Source organism: Tupaia chinensis, unplaced genomic scaffold (genome assembly GCF_000334495.1).
Source record: "Tupaia chinensis unplaced genomic scaffold, TupChi_1.0 Scaffold000106_1, whole genome shotgun sequence".
Lineage (NCBI taxonomy): Eukaryota > Metazoa > Chordata > Mammalia > Scandentia > Tupaiidae > Tupaia > Tupaia belangeri.
Genome location: NW_006159570.1, coordinates 863671 through 886467, shown reverse-complemented (window position 1 = coordinate 886467; position 22797 = coordinate 863671). Strand labels below are relative to the sequence as shown.

The window sequence follows — 22797 nt, the reverse complement described above, 5'->3', positions numbered from 1 at the left end:
TCAGCAGGATAGGGAAATGGAGAAGGGATTGTGACATGACCATGCTCCACTGGAGAATGCTTTCTTGAAACCTCTGTCTCTGTCTCTTTCTGGTAAGCACACATGCTTTCTAGCAAATAAAATAAAGTAATAAATTATATTTACTATTTTTAAAAAGAGCATTCAAATACTTTTTATAAGACACATTCTAAGATAATTTTACTTTAAAATAAAAGAACAAAGGGATCAGCAGATGGCATAATGGCTGCATCGCTGGACTCCGACATAGTGATTGTGATTTGAGTTCCAGACCTGGAAGCATAAAGCTCATACTGTGCGTGTGTGTGTGCCCAAAATCCCAAGAGGAGAATGGAGGGGAAAGGATTGCAGTGTGTTCATCCACCCTGGGGGGTGATTTCTCACTTTCTGTCTCTCTGTCTCTCTTTGGCTTTCCAGTGAGTACACGTGCCCTATAGCAAAAATCTCTCTTAAAATAAATAATAAATAAATAAATAAGCAACTCTTCCTCTGGTACAGCCAGAAGTGATGCCAGCCAGCACAATGCCTCAAGTCAGCTATCCTGGGTCTGCAGCTGGGTCTGTCTGGTCACTGGTCGGCCACACATACCAGAGTACGTAGATTCAACTCACCTTACTGGATAAAGGACTAGCCTCGTATTTTAGATCCCGAAATGCTTCATGACCTGTTCATGTCAACTGCAATGTCCAAAAGCTGTGTTCTGTGAACTGGTGTCCACTGTTGATAAGCTAAAAGTTAACGCCTCCGTTTTATGATAGTCCTAGTATAAGATCAGACACAACCTCAGTAACAGACCGACTGCTATAAAATGCTTGGTTTTGCTGGGTTCAGTGTACTGGAATGTATAGCCATGTGTATATGGAGATATCACACTGCAGTTCCTTCTCCTTCATTCTCCTCTCAAGATTTGGGGCATACATGCACACATGCCTGGTGTGTTTTTCAAGCTACCAGGTCCAGGACCTGAACTGTGTAGTCAACCATGTGGGATAGAGCTGCCTAAGCGGTCATACCACTGACTGGCCCTATGCTCATTCCTTTAGAGGTTTTCTTTTCCCATCCTCTTAGAAGTGTATGCACGCACACACAATGTTTGTTTCTTTTTGTGCATTCTATATTTTCTAAATAGTCAACAATGAGCAAAATTCTTTTCCAATCAAAATAAAAGGGAAGGACTGGTTTTAAATGGATGCTCCATAAATATAAGAAGCTACCAGTGTCTTCAGTAACTCCTTTCTTGTTTGGCCACAGTTAGAAGCTTCTAGCACATTTTACTCCTAAGACTTTTTAAACCTGACTTCTGAAAATAACAACAGACCTTTTTGTTATTGTGTTCAAGTTACTGGGATTCATGTTTTCATCCTTCAGAATGCAGAGCCCTTTAGTGCTTCCTGTCTCTGATTTCTGGGCTCTTTAGAGATTAGAAAGTACCACAGGGGGCCGGCAAGTGGCATGGTGGTTAAAGGCGCTGGACTCCCACATGGTCAACCATGGTTCAAGTCTCGGACCTGGTGGCTTGCTTTCTCACTTCCTCTCTCTTTCTCTGTCTCTCTCTGATCAAACTGGAAAATAATAATGATAATAATAATAAATAAAGTTAAATAAAATAATTCTTTAAAAATAAAAAAGTACCACAGACAGCACCATGGCTCCCAGAGGCTGTGGGCACAGCTGTCTGTCTCAGGCACAGTGAAAAGGAAAGGAAGTGTATTTCCACAGTTTTTCCTCCTCACATTTTCATTTCTTCCCTCTTCACACAGGCCACCTCTGCTTTTAGTTATTTATCTGTTTGCTATGGGTCACATGCTTTCACTAGAGAGGCAGGAAAAGAGAGAAAGCACCCACCAGGGGAGATATCACACTGTAGTTCCTTCTCCTTCATTCTCCTCTCAAGATTTGGGGCATACATGCACACATGCCTGGTGTGTTTTTCAAGTTACCAGGTCCAGGACCTGAACTGTGTAGTCGACCATGTGGGATAGAGCTGCCTAAGCGGTCATACCACTGACTGGCCCTATGCTCATTCTTTTAGAGGTTTTCTTTTCCCATCCTCTTAGAAGTGTATGCACGCACACACACACTCACACACATACACACATAAACACACACACATGAGTAAATCAGGTTCTTTCACATCATTGATGCATTCAATGATAGACTTTAATTCCATTGCTAGGAATTAATTATAATAGAAACAAATGGAGCATCTCAGCGTTCACCAGGGCCTTATGAAGAACTGAGACATCCTGCAGCTCCTGTCTCTCAGCTCTCTGCAAACATTCTTCCTGGGCCCGTGGTGATAAAGACTCCTCTGTGTGACTGAGGGGGGATCCTATTGGGTCTGCTATTCACTTAGGTACCAAGACACCTCAGAGGCCAGCCTATTAGATGAACACTTTTGTGTTAGGCACTCAGTTATGGCCATGATCCAAAGCAAGACAATGAGTACAAGGACTTCTTTCTTCTGGTTGCTTTGCCAAAAAGGGGTATGTCAGGGGACCATACTTCTCTTTGGCTCACTCTGCTGCCTGCTCCCGTGTATCTTCCTACTGCCTCTGGCTATGCTGGTCTCCTTCTCTTGATCTCTTCTTCTATTCCTTTCCCTTGAAGTGTCCTACACTATTTTGCTATTAATGTTTCCATGAGGATGCCCTTGGCCTTCGGATGATGTCACACTTTATCCACCCACACAGCCAATGTATTTTTGTGTGCTTATCAAGTCTTGGCAATAGGTAGACTTCTCCTTTTGGTAGGAGACATAAAATAAAATTCCAATAAATTCCAAAAGGGTTACATCTTGGACAAATTCTGCATTTTACATAAAGGGAAAATTTTTTTGTAACAATTTGATCTTTTAATGTATCATTGCAATGATGCAATATGTGCGTTCTTGAAAGTTCCTTAAGGAACTTTTAGCACAGCAGTAACACATCTTGATCCACATGAAAAAGGTCCTGTGTTCTTATCCCAGGACTCTGAATATGTTGGATACACGTGTGCATACTCATGATTCGGGCCATGTAAGACTAGGGATGGATTGCAGGATAAAGACTTCGTTAGGGGTTCTTGTCTCTCTTTTTCTCTCTCCCTCTACTCTTAACTCTGTCTCTCTCACTCTCTCTCACAGAATAAATAAACTTATGTCTATATAAAGTTCATCGAATGTGAGGCCAATAATACCTCTATTAATATAATTTATAATTAGTTTGAATTATTTTACAACTTCAACAAATATTTATATTCATAAATGCCAAAAACAGAATATGCTTTTTAACAAACCTGAACAGTATATAAGGAGGTATATATTTTATTTCAGATATTTGTTCTAATAGCCTTTTTTTTTAAAGTTTATTTCTTTTTTTTATTCCATAAGTGAGAGACACACAGAAAGAGAAAGAAAGACACACAAGTACCCCAATAGGGTCTTTATGCTTTTCATGCCACAATCCATCCCCAGCTTCAACCTACTCTGGGCATGCCCCTGGATGTGAACCCAGCACCTGTGTGGTTGTCCATGCAGAGCTTTCCATTACTGCCAGGCCACTGTCTGGCCCCTCTTCTCATTATCTATTACCAGCTGCTCCTGATGTCTTTTCTGAGGTCTTTCCACATCTGTTGTTTGTTTGTTTGTTTCCCTCTTTGTCTCTATTTTTAAATAAACTTACCCAGTAGTCGTGCGCTACCATCATTTCACTTCCACTTTAATTTTACAAAGCTTAGCATTCCATAATGTACCCTGACTTTGTGGGTTTTTTGTTTTTAATTTGCTAGTGAGCCTGTGCACTCACCAGAGACAGAGAGAGAGAGAGGGAAAGTGAGAAAGCACCCCCATAGAAGATGATCTTGCTGCAATAACTTCTCCTCCATTTCTCCCACCTTTCAGGATGTTGAGCACACATGTACATGTTCCTGGTGTGTTTTTCAAGCCAGCAGCTCCAGGACTTGAGCTATTAAGTCGTCCTTTAAGATCCAGTCACCTTCACCACATTTCCAGCTAATCTGTGTCTTAGCATTTGGAAAAGATGAAATGTTGCCATTAGTACTTCACATTATTACTGTATGACAATCAAATATTGCTAATACCCTCTAGATATAATAACTCAATAAAAATAGGCGTTAGAAGGAGTGAGGAGGGACCAGCAGATGGGGAATTGGTTGTGTTGCTGGATTCCCACAATTCCCACAACAGTCGACCACAATTCGAGTCCCAGAGCTGCCACCCTAAAACTCCTACTGGGCACGTGTGTGAGTGCCCAAAATCCCAAGAGGAGAATGCAGGAGAAGGGACTGTGGCATGGCCATCCCTTCGGTGGTGGGGTGGGATTTCTCACTTTCTGTTTCTCTGGTGAGTGTACATCTCTATAGCAAAAATCTCTAGGAAAAAAAAAAAAAAAGGCATTGTGTTCTCGTTAATAGCAAAAATCTCTAGGAAAAAAAAAAAAAAGGCAGTGTGTTCTCATTCATGGAGAGACTAAATGGATGTCCTTGATGGTCCCTGCCTGTAGATCTTTTGCATTTTTTGCTGTTATCAGTGTATGTCTTTACACTGGCCTGTTGCTCGTCAGAAAAGACATGGATCTATTGATTATACCATGTTTATGAGTTGTGTAATTCACTTTAGATTTCAGAAAGATTTTCATGCACTTTCAAGAAATGTTCCATGAACAGTTTAAAAAAAAAAAAAAGGGATAATGTTAAATCGGCAGGGCATTCTGCTGATATGAAAAAACCCAAATGTTGTGATCTCCAACTGTGATATTTAAGATGTTTTTGATTCAGTATTTCTGCCTGTGTTGTTTAAACAATTATGAAAGAGACTTTTAAAAAAAATGTGTGGAAAATGTAATTAGCGTGTGTTTATTTTGGTGGAAAAACAATGTGGAAATTCATGCTTAGCTTTTTCATAATATGCGTTTTCATGAACTTTTTTTGAGATCCCTCATATTTGTACATGTGACGCTTCATGACTATTCCTCTCTGTTTACCACGGGGGCAAAACTTTCCTTGTGCTAGTACGAAGGCTATTTTTTTGCAAAGGCAGACATCTCTCTTGAGCTCCTTTTCTAGCAGCCATGTCTCTGGTGACCCAAAGAACACATTTGCAAGGTTACAGAGAGAGAGATGCAGTTTGTGGTCGGTAGAGTGACACTGAATGTAAATGAGACACAGCTGTGTTTTTTTTTTTTTTTTAAATAAAAATTTCACTAAAATGGTAGGCTTTCATTATCTCTGCTCATGTGAAATACTAAGGGGGTATTAAAGATTCTTTTCTGGTTCAACAAAGAAAAGTCATAGTATCATACTTTTCAGAAAACAAAGAAAGAAACTTAAGCGCCATTGGCAGTACAGTATGTCATAAAGTATGACAACCAATTACAACGAAAGACTTCATGGAGATTCAGGCTTATTTTCACAAACTATTACAGTACTCTCTAAAATCTGGTTATTTTACAGACCTCCTTTGTTAGACATTCCATTTGCAGGAGCAGTTTCATAAAGCTGAAGAGATATGCTTTTCTGCAGCATGGGAAAGCCTTGTACATAAATGACCATAACGATTTTTCTTGCATTAGTCAAACCCACATGGCCTTTAATAGGTGAATAGTTAGCATATATACTATAGCCACACAATGGAATACTGTTCTGCAATGAAAAGGGAAGAACCATTGGTAATGTGGGAACATGGACTAATCTTAAATAATTATGCCACGTGAGAGAAACCGGGCAAAAAATAAGTATATACTGTATAATTCAATTTATATAAAAATCTAGGAAATGCAAACTAGTGAAAAAAATGCACTCTAGTGAAAAAAGCCCAGTAGAAACCTAGTGATGGTAGGGGTTGGAGAGAGAGGAAGGGAGAGGAAGAGATTACAAAGCGCAACTAGGGGGCCAGCTCCATGGCTTCGGAATTAAGGGAGCTGAATCCTTGGGACCAGCAGTTGGCGTCATGACTATGTCGCTGGACTCCCATGTAGTCAACCGTGGTTTGAATCCTGGACCCGGTGGCTTAAACTCACACTGGGTGCGTGTGCGTGCATGCCCAAGATCCTGAGAGGAGAATGGAGGAGAAGAAATTGCGGCGTGGCCATGTGGCCATCCCCCCCCCACCCCCGGGGAGGGGTGTGATTTTCACCTTCTGTCTCTCTGTCTCTCTCTGTCTTTCTGGTGAGCTCTAGCGCCCTATAGCAAAAACCTCTCCAAAAAAAAAAAAAAAAAAAAAAAAAAAGGGAGGGAGCTGAATCCCGTATGACTAAGTGTGAGTTTTGAATCCCAGCCCTAGCAGCTTATAAAACCCTCTGAGCACATACATATGCATGCCCAAAATCTCGAGAGAAGAAATGGAGGAGAAGGGACTGTGGTGTGACCACACCCACTGGGAGATGCTTTCTCCCTCTCCTTTCTGTCTCTGTCTCCCTGTCTTTCTCTGGCAAATGCATGTATACTCGGGCAATTTGGGAAAACAAAACAAAACAAAAGAACAACAACAACTGGACATATATAGTTACTGCTTTGATGGTGATGCTGGCTTATGAGTGGATACACATGTCAAAACCTGCAGGTTGTACACTCTAAATATGTGCAGTCTCTTATACGTAAATTATATCTCAATACAAGCTTGTAAGAAAAGCAACGCAAATCATTCACTTGCATACATCCTCCACTCCCTTGTTCTTTTTTCTTAAAGCTTTGCAGATTGGCAAAACTACAATATCTGCCAAATGCATGCCTGACATGTGTGGTTGGCAAAAAATAAACAAGGAACCGTGACTAGTGACACTTGGAAAGGCATTATTTTATAAAAGAGCATGTACAACACAAAACTCATTTTTCTTTAAAAATTGCATGAACATATTACTTAAAAAGACATTGAGAAGGTTCGAAACCAAAAAGTAAATGGTGACTATTTTCTAGTAGATCACGTATTATTGTTTATCTACTTGTTTATACTTTACTATACAATCTGAAGTTTTTATGGTGAATACTGATTATTTTGATAATTATTAAAGCTTAAAAGTCTATTTCTTTTTTTGGTTATTTCTCATGTTGTGATCTTCCTGTTTCAGTCCCCTGAGTAGCTGGGACTACATGTGTGCACCGTTGCCCCTGACTTTTTAGAATGGGCCAGGAATTGAACCCAGGCCTCACGTGTGTCCTCTGCCCACTGAATATCAATGTCTACTAGCACATGCTATGGTGGCTGGACCCAAAAAATCTATTTCTATTTTTAAATATTAGAGTAGACTATCAATTCTATAGGGTGTGTTTAGTGCAGCCGAGCATGGAACTGGGTGACTAGGAGGATTCGGAGGCTGCTCTGGCACACTGAGAACTTGGAGATGTACCTTTTGGCTAGTCTGACATTTTTCCTTGCTGTTTTCTCTCGTCCCTGTAGCTGGAAGACGAAATTACAACATTACGACAAGTTTTGTCAGCAAAAGAAAGGCATCTGGTTGAGATAAAACAAAAACTCGGCATGAACCTGATGAATGAACTGAAACAGAACTTCAGCAAAAGCTGGCACGACATGCAAACTACAACCGCGTGAGTAGGATGTTAACAGAACTTCTAAAAACTGACTTGGCCTGCTAGCTCACCACTCTTCTGTTTTGTTTTTCTTTCTTTTTTTTTTTTCCCCCCCTTCAAGGCCTTCTTGATTTTTGTAGCTAGAAAAATATGTTCTTTAGAAGCGAAATAAAGAAATGTGGATAATCATTAAATAATTGCATGTGAAGAAGACTTTTTAAAAGTAGTTCCACAAAATAAAACTTCATTCATGAGAACTATTTTTTGGGCTAGCCTTGAGACCTAATGATTAAGGAAGCCACATCTTACATGGCTGACCATAGTATTAGTCCTGGTCCTTGTTTCTTGAAAAGCCCATTAGGTATGTGTGTGTGCTCCAGATCTCAACAGGATGGGGAAATGGAGGAGATGTGGCATGACCACATCCAATCAGGGAGTATTGTCTCCCTCTCTCTCTCTCTGTCACTGTCTCTGTCTCTTGCTGGCAAGCACACACACCCTCTGGCAAATTAAAACAAAACAAAAAAACAAAACAACACTTTCACTTAAGATTACTTTTATGGGGTCTTATGTTTAAACCTTTTGTCTTTATTATATGCTTTTAAATATTTGTTTAAATACCTATATTTTTTTTCCTCACAAAAATGATAAATGGGGAGATATTTTTTTCCTCAGAATAGTTGTTTTAGCATTGATTTGTTGGTAATTGAGTTTTTAAAAAATCTTGTACCTCTCATGTTTTGGCATGTATTTTTCATCCTTCACTACTCTAGGGAATACTTAGAGTTGGGTTTAGACCAACACAGTGCTTTCGCTGGATTATTTTTTAAGTTACATGGACTATAATTATGGTGGTACTTTTCTAATAATTAAAACATTTTGCCTGCAAAGGAGTCTTGTAGTAGAGGGGAAAAGGTTCACAGATATGTGATGTGATTGTATAGAGGATAATAGGTTAGGGCTTGATGGAGAAATAGAAGAGCTTCCTAGTCCTAGCCCCAGCTTTAGACCCAAATTCGACCATTAAGAGATTTTTGGTCTGGGGTTAAGCATTTTCTTCTTTGGTATTACCCACTGGAAGGTAAAAGAATTGCATTCTCAAGTTGAAATCCATTTTTTCTTCTTGTGGTGCTTTTCTCCTAGTCATGGGGAGAGGCCTGGTAGTAGGAAGGAATACCAGTGGTCAACAGCAATTATTGAAGTTTTGCAGAAGCCAACTTGGCCTGCTGGTTCCTACACATGAAAGTGTGAGGTCTTTCATTTCTTTAAGAAGATGCCCTTTGCAGAGTTTGATCGAAAAGGAGCCTGAAGTCTTGCAATATGGTCTCATAGTCTCCATGGACAACGTGCCTCTACCCCATAAAATGGCTTGGCAGTCCCATACACCTTTCTGCTTGTGCACCCTAAAGGCCTACCCAGACAGACTCAGGGCACATTTGAGTAGGACAGGATGGAGTAGGCAAACCCATCAGTTTATCTCCAGAAGCCAAACTGGCATTTTCCAGACTGAGGGTGTCCTTATGGAAACATAAGAATTACAGATTGATACGCAGCAATTTTTAAAAGATATATTACAATGCCCTGTGTGAACAATCCCCTCAAAAGGCTAGCTGGATTTTAGGCATAAATTACATTAGCTTATCTGTCAGCAGTTTTGGAATCTGTCTTCACATTTTGGTGGCCTATACCAGTGAGTGGCCCTGGTTGCCTTGGTATTTAACCCAGGTCTAGAGACTTCATGTCATACTGATCTAAACATTGTTAGGGAGTCTAAAAAAAGGAAAGATCTTTCTGCTTGGCCTTCATATGAGGCATAGAGAAATTCTGGTAATTCTGTTGCTAAAAGGGAGTAGGGAATGTCTGGGGACTGGATGCATCAAGTTTGCCCTGCGTCTTAAACAGGAGGAGTGGGGAGACTCATATTCCACTCAGGATGTGGAACTAAAATAGGTAAATTCAAAGCTTCTGGTCTCTTTGCACAGAACAGAATATGTATTGTGTTTACTCATATTTGAAAAGCAATTGTTTTTGTGTCCAAGCAGCCTACACAGTGTAAAGCTTTTGGCTGGATAAATAGAGCAGGTTTATTCCCAGGGTTGTGGATCTTTGATTCTGGTCAGAAAGACAGAATTCTGGTTTTTTGTTTTGTTTTGTTTTTTGTTTGTTTGTTTGTTTGAGAGTATTTTTTGTTTTTGTTTTGTTTTGTTCTGTTTTTGCTCTAGGGCGTGTACACTCACCAGAAAGACAGAGAGACAGAGAGACAGCAAGAAATCACCCCCCGGGGGGAATGGCCACACCGCAATCCCTTCTCCTCCATTCTCCTCTCGGGATCTTGGGCATACACACACGCCCAGTGTGATTTTAAGCCACCAGTCCGGGACTTGAAGCGCAGTCAACTACGTGGGAGTCCAGCTACAGAGTCGTTACGTCAGCTGCTGATCCCTGAATTCTGTTTTCTTTCCTTTCTTTCCTTTTTTTTCCCCCCACAAGCTAAATGATAAGTGTAAAAAGTAATGCGAAGGGAAGCACAAGGTATTGTGGGAAGGTAGAGTGGCCCTTGCCTGGGATCTCTCGGGAGAGGGTTTCGTAGGTCAGGGGATGTTGACACAAAGGTTTGAAGGGTGAGTCAGAATCCAAGCAGGAGGGTCAGGAGGAGCCTCCCAGGGGAAGAACAGCCCAGAGAAGGACCAGGCAGAAGAAAAGCATTTAGTTAATTAGCATCATTGAGAAGTGGCAGAGGTGGCTTCACACAGGGCCTTGTGGCATCTGTTTATAAAATTACTCTTTATCCACAGGCAGTAGCAAGACATTAAAGGTGACAGTTCATTTGTCCAACAAATATTAGTGAGTGTCTACTATTAGGCATTATTACCTGGTGAGGAGGAGGTCACTAATTTAAGTCCTCAGGATAATGGGGTTCAACAAAGATGGGCAAGGTTCTTAATCTGTTTGAATGTTGAAAGGGAAAATAACAAAAAAAGCAAACAATGAAATAAATGAATGAAGAACTATCAGGAAGTGCTATGTTGAAACAAGCCTAGGGAAAGTGCTGGAGAGGATAGAAGCTGCTTTGATCGGGTCCCAGGGCAGGATTAAAGGAGGCTCCTGTGAGCTGAGACCTGTGGTGATCTGGAGGGAGCTTTAAGGCAAAGGAAAACTTCCCACACAGCCCCTGGTATGAGAACTAGCTTTGTAGTTTCAGGGGCCAAAGGAAATCAGTCATTTCTAGATCATAGGGAAAGCAGATTAAGTCAGAGTCCACGAGGCCTCCCAGGCCTTGAAGAAGAGTGAGGAGGTTATTCCAAGGGCTTTGGATGCCATTGGAGGGTTTGAAACAGGAACTGACCTGCTCTGATACACCTTTTAAAAAGGTTACACTGATTACATGGAGTCATAAAGATTGTGGAGGAACATGAGTGGAAACTTGGAACTAATTGTTTATGAGATCAGCACAACAGTTCTAGTGGGCAATGATGGTGTGAGATAATTGTGGACAGAGAGGGTATAGGATTGGATAAGGCCAACAGGATTCCCAATGGGTTAAGGTGTACAATGAGGGAAACAGGGGTACCAAGGGGGGCTCAGTTCTTTGACTTGGGCTACTGGGGTAGTACTGGTTTTGATTAGTGCCATGGCATTGTAGTTACTCTCATAGGCTAGAGACTCATTGCATGGATTGAAATCTAAGTCCACTGTATCTGTGAAATGCAATTGTGTTAGTACGTACCTCAAAGGCAATGAGAATCCAATGAGTTACTATTTGTGAAGCACGTAGGAATGTCTGACACTTTGTAGGCATGCAGCAATGACTAATTCACATTGTGGGAAAGACCGAGAATCAAGTCTAGAGGGGAGAACCCAAGAATCCTGTTGGGCTGTGTGAAATCTAGAATGCCCGATAAACAATCAGGTTCACATGCGGAGAGGGCAGCTGAGAGGAAAGTTAAAGGTAGAGATGGACATCTGGGAGTCATCTGCGTGGAGATGTGATTGAATACTGTAGGACTAGGTGAGTTTTCCTCTGAGACTATTTAATAAATAGAGGATCAGGATTTTAAAGAAAGAATTCAGTGAATTTTCCTTTGTAGGGAAGAATCCATCGTTTTCTTAAGAAGGAAGAGGCATCTGTCAATCGTATAATTGTGGGAAGAGCTCTTTCTTTCACCCTTGGCTGCTGAGGGAAGGGGGAAGGTCTTAGTTATATTTTGAGGGGAGCGAGAACAAACTCTTTTTCCTCCCTTAATTAATTGAATTCTGACTTTGTTACTGTTCATGGCACCCATTCCAGGACAAGATCTGCACCTCATATGATGAAAGATTTGATGTAAGGGAACGATAAGCTACGGTTGGGTGAGGTTGGGTTGAATTAGATTTCAAAGCACTAAAAAGAATTTCAGCTGTCAGAGGATGTGTTTGATTCCCAGAGGCAATACTTTGCATACTGATTAAGCCGTCATGACCTATTTAGTTTGATTTATAATGAAAAGAAAAATCTATGGTATGTTAATGAAAGATCTTGGCACATTTTAGTCTGCAGTAGGATTCAAATAGGAATAGGATCTGATGAGTAGGAATAATTGCACGGCAGATCGAAATGATCTCCTTTACAGAAAGAGTCCAGGAATACAGAGCAGGTCAAGGGATCGCCTGTGCCCAAGGTTTGTTGTTGCTGCTGTTCTTGGAAGATTTTTACCTGCCTAGATTTGAAAGAATTAGAGAACATGCAAAAACAGCCTTCCACTTTCTGTTTGCTGCTGCCTTTTTATGTTGTCTATAGGCCTAAGGGAAGCACGGGGGAGATGGGTGACCTTGGGGTGAAGAAGGAGAAAAGGAATCTCTTCTGTAAGTAGAAGTGGGAAACAGAAAATATAACATATCGTGGGCTAAGGCATCATTTATTTAAGAAGTGTTTCACTTTGCTTATTCATGAAACCCTCCCAATTAATAAACACCTCTGAGTTGTGCCACAGACCAAATGCTAGGCCTGCGAGGGGAGGTTTTGGAAAGGAATTAAAACCATTCCATCTTTCTGAAAAGCTTAAAAACTTCATCGTATATGAAAAGGAGTAAAAGCCTAACATTCAGAATTTCAAAAATGCAGTGCTTGAAAAGTGAAACTTAGGTTATGATTCATTTACTCTTTGATTTTGTGCTTCTAAGACTTCCAGACCATTATGGTCAGGAATGATTATCATCTCCTTTTATGAGCCACCTGTTACAGCACCGTGGAGTTCAGAAGTGACAGTGAAGATCAGAGATTTCATTTAAAAAGACATACAGATCCCGTCGCTCTCACCGTTGTTCGGTTTCTCACCTTTAGACTTTCATCTTATTATACAAGGCAGGGAGTAGGTTGTTTTTATTTTTTTTTCCCCTAGAATCAAGTGGTAAATTTACATTTTGATAACATGTTTAGGGAGCCTTTGGAAGAAAATATTTGTAAATGCTTTCTGTGTCTCTGATGAAATGTTACATAGGTAACCATTAATGGAATGCTGTCCTTAAAAATCTCATAACAGAATATAACATATTATTGCTGTGAAATGACTTCTTATAAAAAGACAGATGACGTTTTTTATTCTTCTAGTTTCCTGTAGAAAAAAATTTTTAAGTAAAACGTGTAGAAAATGCCATCTTTCACCTTTCGATTATTAATACAGATTTTCAAATGAGTAAGACCTGAGAAGAGGAATCTGCATGGGAAGTCAATAGAATTCTTTGTATTTAACTTGTAAAGGTCCTTACCCCATATTACTGAAAATCCTCTGTGGTTTGCTGGCCCAGTAGCTAATTTGTCCTCACTGTTAAATGCTATCCATTCTAGGGACCAGCAGTTAGCATAATGGCTATGTCGCCGGACTCCCATGTAGTCGACCACGGTGTGTGTCCCAGACCCAGTGGCTTAAACTCACGCCGGGCGCATGTGCGTGCATGCCCAAGATCCTGAGAGGAGAATGGAGAAGGGATTGCGGAGTGGCCATCCCCCCGGCGGGGGGAGGGGGTGATTTCTCGCTTTCTATCTCTGTCTCTCTCTGTCTGTCTGGCGAGCACATGCACCCTATAGCAAAAACCTCTCAAAAAAAATAAAATGCTATCCATTCTAGTCAAACTGAGTTTCCATAGGTCAAAACCATTTTCCTAATGACCTTCATTGAAAATTAGGAAGTTCCTTCTTTGTATTCAAAATAAACAAATAAAAAAACCTTTTCTATAAACAATATTAATTAACTCAGTGCATAAGACTACTTAATAAATATTAGCTGCTATTGCCATCATGGTTAATTAAGCCTTTTCCAAGGAAAAGGTCAGCCCTAGCCTGAATTTGAGCCTTGTTGAGAAGTGCAGGTCCCTCCAAAGCGCCTATTTGCTGGAACGGCTTTAGAGCGCACAAGAGCAAAATATCCTCTACTCCCATTAAAGCCTCAGTTCATCTTCTCCAGAATTTAGGAACTTCACACTAGAAACGCCTGACTCTGCACCTTTAGCTGAAAGCTGGGAATTGAACTGGACTTCGTTTGGCCTACATCTGGATCTCCTCTGGTTGACTCAGGCATTGGAGATACAATGTTGAATAACAAGATATGGCCCTCAAGAAGTTTAGGCAGACCACAGGGACACATCAAAAACCATAATTGCAACATGAGAAAAAATTAGTAGAGCTGAGCAAAGGGGGTTATGGGAGCTCAGAGGAGAGGACAGAACTCATATTTCCTGAGATATATATGTCCTTCCAACTTTCTTTCCATTTGACGACAATTGATGGCAACTTGAAGATATCATAACATTTCTACTTTTACTGAAAATACATTGTTCCTCCGTATCAGTTAAATAAGTCAGCAGTGGTGTAAACTGCATTTAGCTTCAAATAAGAGATGCTGGTAATCTAAAATGGTAAATACTGTTTCCATTTAAATTACAAGGTTATCAAGTCAATCAGAAAATTAGTATTTAAGTTAATTTCCATTATTTGAAGATATTGAACATAGTGTTTTATGACAGGGTTGAAAAACAATTTTAAGTATAGCAGAGTCTTTTTTTTAAGACTCAGACTCTTAGCTTCTGGATGGGAAATATATTTCTTATTCGATTGTAAGATCAAATTCCATCAGGACATTGGTTGGCTCTGTGCCCTGGTGGCTAAGGCAGCCGGATCCCACATGGCTGACCATGCAGTTTGAGTTCCAGACTTACCAGCTTGAGAAACATGCCAGGCACGTGTGTGTGCATGCTCAAAATCCCCAAAATAGGAAGAAATGGAGAAGGGATTGTGCTGTGATCATTCCTCACAGGAGGTGCTTTCTTCACCACACCCCACCCCGCTAACCTGATCTCCCTCTGTCAAGTGCACTTGTCTTCTAGGAAAAAAGAAATTCCATTAGGACACAGCATAAGGTTATGTGTGCAGTACACAACTATGCAATACACAACTCCCAAAGCACCATTTACTTAGACAGTGATGCGAGTAATGCTCTGAGTCCAATGGTCCCTGGTTACTTTATTCTTGGAAACAACTCTCACAAATAACCTTCTCTCATTGCTTATGCTCTCAAAATCAATTTTTCTCAATTATTAGTTCTAAATAATGCATGTAAATTGGCTACTAATTGTTTCAAGAAATGTAATGATTAACCTATGGAAGAGGTCTAAAAATGTGAAAAAAAAAATAGTGTGCATCCTGGGACCAGCAGTTAGCATAATGGCTATGTCACTGGACTCCCATGTTGTTGACCACAGTTCGAGTCCCAGACCCAGTGGCTTAAAATTCACGCCAGGCGCGTGTGCATGCGTGCCCAAGATCCCGAGAGGAGAATAGAGGAGAAGAGATTGTGGCATGGCCTTCCCCCCTGGGGGGGGGTGATTTCTCACTTTCTGTCTCTCTGTCTCTCTCTGGCTGGCAAGCAGACATGTCCTATAGCAAAAAAAAAAAAAAAAGTTTTTATCTTACAAAAAAAAAAAAAAAAAAAAAAAAAAAAAAAAAAAGAAGTGTTCACATTTTAATTCTTTATAATTCTTGAAATGTAGTACATCATTTCTCTTTATGAATACTGTAGCAATAGAGAGCTGACCTAACTCATATGTAAATGTCTGTCATGTACAAGGCAACAGGTCATTCTAATGGAGGGCAGACATGCTGGACTCGATCATAGCCCTACCTCTGTCACTGAAGTCACATAACCCTGCTAGGCCTCGGCTTCATCTTCTGTGAGAAGGGATAGTGCTCTAGTGCCTTTTAGATTTTACATGAAATAATTCTAAGAAATAAGGAATCCCAAAGGCTATATTTAACACTGCATCAAATTATTGTCAACCTAGAAAGGAAGGCTAAGGCAAAGTAAGTAATGCAGAAAAATGTATTTGGGCCAGGGCTAGGGCAATCTCCTGGGCAACAGAAAATCCACGTTCCCCAAACAATGTGTGCCAGGGCCTCCCAGATTTCAGAATGATTGAAAGGCAAAAGTATTGAATGGGGACAGTGGGAGGGGGAGAAGCAAACAGTTTTAACGGCTGTGATTGGCCAAATTCTGGGAAGAGCAGCAGGACAACCTCATGGTCACCTGGAGTCACTTTGCTTGATCTTAAGTAAAGTGTGGAGACAGTGAAGCTGGCGCGTGGTTTTAACTGAAACATTTGAAGGTTATAACTAAGAGGTGTGCCTGATGGAAGGTAAAGGAGGGATGTGTTTGGGCAATAAGGATGTTCATAAGACAAAAGTTTAATGAGTTCAGGTAACATCTTGAGATACTTCAGGTGTGCTTTCTTAAGAAAACCATGAGATGTGCAAAAGTTGAATTCCCTTATATTACTGACTAAGGTTAACTGGAATCTCCTGTTTTCAGGAAAATCTGATCTATTTGGGGATCTACTAGCTTCATTAAAATTTCAGTTTGATAATGTGAAATTTTAGCAGGAGTGACTCCATGTTAGTCTGGTCTGTTGGAGCCTAATAGAACAGAAGCTGAGTTCAAAACAATGGCTTCCAGTGATTTTTATTTAGCACTATCCATATGGCTGAATTTTAACTTTGAAATACCATCTACAAATAAAGTTGCATTTTTTCATGCTGGGGACATAAATATCATTAATATCACACTGAAGCAGTCAGATCCCTGTTATCTGCCCACCTCCCATTTTGCTATAGAAATTTGTAAGTTAATATCACACTGAAGCAGTCAGATCCCTGTATCTGCCCACCTCCCATTTTGCTGTGGAAATTTGTAATGGCCCAGCTGGTGGTGTGGTGGACTCCCGCATGGTTAACCATGGTTCAAGTCCTGGACCCAGTAGCTTGAAAATCACACCGGTCATATGTGTATGCACGCCCAAAACCCTGAAAGGAGAAGGGGGAGAAGGGTTTGTGGTATGGCCATCCCCCCCACCGCCCCCTGGGGTATGGGTGGTAATTTATTTTCCCCTCTCTTTGTTTTTCTTTCTCTCTCTAGCAAGCACACTCACTTTATGACAAAAACCTAAAAAAGAAGAAAAAGAAATTTGTTGAAAGTACAGTGTAGCTAACAGTGTAACTTATTACTTACAATAGATACTTCTCTAGTTAGCTGTTTTAAATTAAGCCATCAAATATAGAATGTCACACATTCAACATGCAAGTGTTCAAAAGTCACCTCTTATCTCAAACTTCAAAGCATTCTCAATACATAAGTTAAACTATATGGAAAAGCTTGAAAGGAAATTAAATATTCAGTCTGTTCTAAGAAATTCCTGAGGAAATGCAGACCAATGCAAGAAGGAATTCTCTAACTAATGGCTCATCCCAGCCTCATGAAGAGGCCACAGATATCGCAGAATGCTTTACTTTTGCCTCCAGTCACCTCTCAGGCCATTCAGAGTCAGTGCCTGGTAGATGTCCAATAGGCTATCTTCTCTGGTTTCCTGAATACCTCCTTTCCTCCCAGAGCTCAGCTCTGTTTTGCTGGCACTCACTTGACCAAGGCCCCAGGGACTCATGATCCTGATCAGACCTAAAAATGTGGCTTTTACAGTCTTGCTGATGGTGATGCTGCAGGCTTAGGTCTTACGAATTCTTCAAAGTGGGACACAGTTCAGCAACCTTTTCCTTGCCAAACTTGATGGCACCACAAAGGAGAGCAGCAGAGCAGTGAACCTGAGGGCAGCTGCAGTCAGGGGCTTCCCAGGAGCGGAAGGAGGGCAGGATATCTGCAACACAGTGTGCAAACAAGATGAGATGAGAGATGGGTAAGGGACTAAGTCGTGCAGGGCCTTCCTAAGGCCCTCCTCCTGGACTTTGGCTTCCCACTCAGAGGACCAGGGCAGGGTTTGAGCAGAAGATTGGCATGTTCTGACTTACTATTGTAATGGATTCCTCTGGCTGCTGTTTTAAGAAGGGACTGTAAAGAGGTGAATGTTCAAGAGGGGAGATTAGTTAGGAGACTACTGCCAAAGCTTAGGGAAGTGATGTTTAACTAACGTTTCAAGCAGTGTAGATGGTGAGAAAATCAATTCTTGATTTTTTTTATTAAAAATTAAAAAAAAAAATTACCAGAGGAAGCCAACACATGGTGTTGGGTAAGATGGCTGGATCCATATGGCTGACTGCATGATTTGAGTGTCAGACCCAGTGGCTCAAAAAGCACACTGGGGTGGGGCCAGCAGATGGCATAGTGGTTTCATTGTTGGACTCCCATATGGCTGACTGTGGTTTGAGTCCCAGACCCAGTGGCTTGAAGAAAATGCAGGGGGAGGGGAGCCCACAGGTGGCATGGTGGTTAAGGATGCTGGACTCCCACATGGCCATCTCAGTTTGAGTCTCAGGCCTGGCAGCTTGCTTTCTTACTTTCTCTCTCTCTCTCTCCCCTCTCACACACACACACACACACACACACACACACACACACACACACTGTCCCTCTCTGGTCAAATTAAAATAAATAAATAAATAAAGTTTAAAAGAATAATTCCTGAAACAAAGAAAGAAAGAAGAAAGAAAGAAAGAAAGAAAGAAAGAAAGAAAGAAAGAAAGAAAGAAAGAAAGAAAATAACACTAGGCACGTGTGTGTTTGTGCCCAAGATCCTGGGAGGAGAAGGGACTGTGGCATGGCTATCCCCCCTGTGGGATGATTTCTCACTTTCTCTCTCACTGTGTCTGTCTCTCTCTCCAGTGAGAGCTCGTGCCCTAAGGCAAAAACCTCTCAAAGAAAAAGAAAAAGTAAACACACTGTGCATGTGAGTGTGAGTGCCCAAATACCTAAAGGATGAAAGAATGGAGGAGAAAGGATTGCGAAGTGATCATGCCCCATGAGGGGTTCTTCCTCTCCAACTCCCTCTGGTGCGCATGTTTCCTCTGGCAAATTTAAAAAAAAAAAAAAAGAAAAAATGTTAATTACCAGACAGCTTAAGCCATCACCACTGAGAGAAAGAGAAAACATCCTCATTCCCAGTGGTGTCTGTTTTTTTTCCTCACTTCTGTATCCATGAGGATTTTGAGCATACAATCACACACACCTGGGCGTTTCTCACGTTGGTGGGGCTGGGACTGAAACCACAGTCAAGACTGTGTGGGATCCAGGTCAAATTGCTCTGTGCTTAACCTCTGAGCTACAGGTCAGTCCTCCAGATCCACCTTGAAAGTTGAAATGAACAAATGGTTTTCTAATGGATTGGATTTGGATGATGAAAAGAAATATAAGGTTCTCCTATCTGAGGCATTTCATGGATTATTCTATTGATATTTCCTTACCAAAATACATTAAAATCTTTTGTACGGATGAAAAAAAGGTGTTCTTTATATTTTTCAGAATTGTGATGTCAATAGAAAGAGTCCTCAGTTGGGCTTAATTCTATATCCCAGTCCATAGTGCAAGGCCATGTTTTATCTGCATATAATATTACACTTTCCTTACTTCCAAAATGTATAGATTCTTTTTTCTTTTTTCTTGCTGTAGTGTGCGTGCACTCGCCAGACAGAGAGAGAGAGAGAGACAGAGAGACAGAAAGCGAGAAATCACTCCTCGAGGGGATGGCCACACCGCAGTCCCTTCTCCTCCATTCTCCTCTCAGAATCTTGGGCACGCATGCACACGCGCTCGGCCTGAGTTTCAAGCCACTGGGTCTGGGACCTGAACCGCGGTCAACTACATGGGAGTCCAGCGACATAGCCATTACATTAACTGCTAGTCCCTATAGATTCTATTTTTTAAATGCACTTTTCTGAAATCTAGTTTCACAGACCAGTTACTACATTGTGAAAACTTCATCAATATCCTAAAAATATGACTGAGATGGGACTTCCAGATTTTTTCATTATTTGTAAATAAGTCCTCTGTTTTTAAAGGCTGATATCGCCACACTTACATCTTACTTACAAAGACCATTTCTGAGCCTCATTAACCCAGGGGCTCAGGACCTGCTTTGGGAATCTCTGTCGTAGTATGTTTCTTCTGAAGAATTCTTAACACATGCCATTTCACTAAACTCTTACAATCATGATCGATGTTTTTATTTCTGGCCTTTAACATTTAGTGCTATTTCAATGCCTAATCATTAATGATAAGCTAAATAATATTTTATTTCATGTGTAACCTTCCTGAAAGTCCGTAAGTACATATGGTCAAAAAATGTTTTTTTTTTTCCAAAATTAAAACCTAAAATTATGTAGTAAAATATAAAAATAAAATTGTAATTCCAGGGAGCTAACAGATTCCATGGTGGTTAAAGTGACTGGATCCCACACAGCCAGTTGTGCTGTTCAAGTCCCAGATTCAGCAACTTGAAAAACAAGCTGGCCACATGTGCAAGCGTCCCCAAAATCCTGAAAGGAGAATGAAGGAGAAGCGATTGTGGCATGGCCATCCCCCCGGGTGCAGGATGATTTATCACTTTCTCTCTCTCTCTGTCTGTCTGTCTGTCTTTCTCTCTCTTTCTGACAAGTGCACCTGCCTGATAGCAAAACAAAATTATAATTTGAGTAAGCAGATATTTTGAACCTGTTCAGAAAGAATTAGGCAGATTTTCTAAAATTTCTTCATTTCATCCACTCATCACTTTCCATTTTTGCTGCTTGACCCAGTGCCTTCTGGGATCCAGCTTCCCATTGTATGTACACTCCCTCCCCAGAGACACTAATTACCTCTGATCACCAGACTCTTCTCTGACCCTATTCTGCTTTGTTTTTCCATAATTTGGGGAAATGACCTCTCTGTAAAATTTGGTTTTACACTCTAGATAACGTAAAGTTTTTATAACTTCCTGAGAAATAGGCATGTGGAAATAAATATTATATGGTACTGATTGCATTATTGACTCCATCCTGTTAACAGCAAGGGAGTAATAGAATATCATATTAATAAAGTGATTTCAGTCCTGGGGAAGACCAAAGGACATGTTTTAAAGCATCTGCGAGTGTCTGATATTGTATTTAGGGTGAGATGACTTGTGGAACATGGAAAGGCTAGGGCAATAAGGGAAATTCCTACACAACTAGATGCAAAGTCTTCTCAGGAACCGTGGGCACGCAAGTGTTATGGGCTTCAGCTGACTTTGGGAAACTTGCCTGGGAGCAGCATAAATTGGAAGAAGACAACCTATACTTTATAAAAATAAGGTTTTTAAAATAATCTGTACAAAATTTTGCTAATGTCTTTTTATTCCCTCAAGTCATGTACCTTGTATTTCCTACTTCATTAATGAACTCTTAGCAATCTCTTAGCTCTGGGGCCAGTACCCCTGCCCTTCCTGTGTCTATGCCCAAATCCTTAAGACAATCTGTTTGTCTTATTCTTATTTGTCGCTTGTAATCTGTCACATCTGTTGCTTTTATCTCTGTAACCCACTTTACTTCTCTGTTTCTATTGCCACTGCTCCCAGTTCAAAATCAGCAGATCTCCCATGATGTCACCAGCCCACTTGTCTTAACATTTCCTGGGTTTCTTCAGTATCACTCTGTCAGGGCTTCCTTGCCCTGAAGAAGTCACTGTCTGGTGGGGACATAGGCTTATACATGAGTTATAGTATTTCTAGAGTCCTAAAATTGTTTTGAAAAAAAAAAAAAACTCTATATTCAAAATATGTACCATTTTATACCCAACTATAAATAATAAAAAAATAAGTTAAATATTGAGTTATATGTTGACCTTTTTCTGGTTAATTTTACCTACAGCACCAGTGTAAGTTTAAATTTCTCTTGAAAACCTACATTTTCCTGGAACCAGCAGTTACTGTAATGTCTATGTCGCTGGACTCCCATGTAGTCGACCACGGTTCGAGTCCTAGACCCGGTGGCTTAAACTCACGCCGGGTGCGTGTGCGTGTGCGTGCGTGCCCAAGATCCCAAGAGGAGAATGGAGGAGAAGGGATTGCGACGTTTCCATCCCCTCTGGGGGGTGATTTCTTGCTTTCTGTCTCTCTGTCTTTCTCTGTCTTTCTGGCAAGCACACGTGACCTACAGCAAAAACCTCTCCAAAAAAAAAAAAAGAAAGAAAACCTTCATTTTCCTATTTCTCTGTTATCTCTGGCAACCAGAGATCTCACTGACAAGTCTTTCTTTGTAGAATTAATGCTCTTATTAATGCACTCTCTACTCTGAGCAGTCCATTTTTGTGATGAATGATCTGCACATTCAGATCTGCATGTGTATATGTATATTCATCCTGAATTCGATTTAATGGACTAACTTTCCTTCTGAAGAATAGCAGTCAGTCAGTTGTCACCAAACTGTGAAAGGGAGCAATTCTTTTTTTGTGTTTTTTTTTTATTTAAACTTATTTGTTTACATTCATTTACTGTACATCATTACAGCATACAAAATGAGATTTTCCATCCAGAGTACACTGTATATTGTCTCAATCAAGCACATCAACAAACATGTTATTGTCAGCAAATAATTTTCCATTTCTTGTTTCCTGTATGTTTTGCTTTCGCCCCCCCCATCCTTGATTCCCTGTCTCTTACCCTCTGCCATCTCCCACTCTCCTCCCACACTGTCTCTGGAATCTATGTTCACTTTCTATACTGTTTTCCCCCCATTTTTTTATTGAATTACTAAAGATATTAATTAATCTAAATATTTTCATAGCAAACACAGCTGATAGATACATTCCCATGAAAACAAGTCTAACTTTAGGCATTCTATAAAGTAGCACCTAGCTGGGGCTATATATCTTACTGCGGTCATCGAATGGATTTTTTTTTTTCTGAAACTTTTTTTTTTGTAACTTAATTTACATTCTTTCCCTAAGTATCATCACAGCATACAAAATGTGATTTCCCATCCAGAATATA

At 40.5% G+C, this 22797-nt stretch overlaps 1 protein-coding gene across 1 annotated transcript in view; it reads left to right on the top strand.

Moving 5' to 3' along the window:
* The window catches only part of TPD52L1 (TPD52 like 1), a 101694-nt gene that overhangs the window by 61611 nt on the left and 17286 nt on the right, over positions 1 to 22797 (top strand). Inside the window, exon 3 of the mRNA XM_014586029.1 lies at positions 7415 to 7563. Within this exon, the coding sequence (XP_014441515.1) occupies positions 7415 to 7563 (149 nt within the window). The remainder of the gene's footprint in view (positions 1 to 7414; positions 7564 to 22797) is intronic.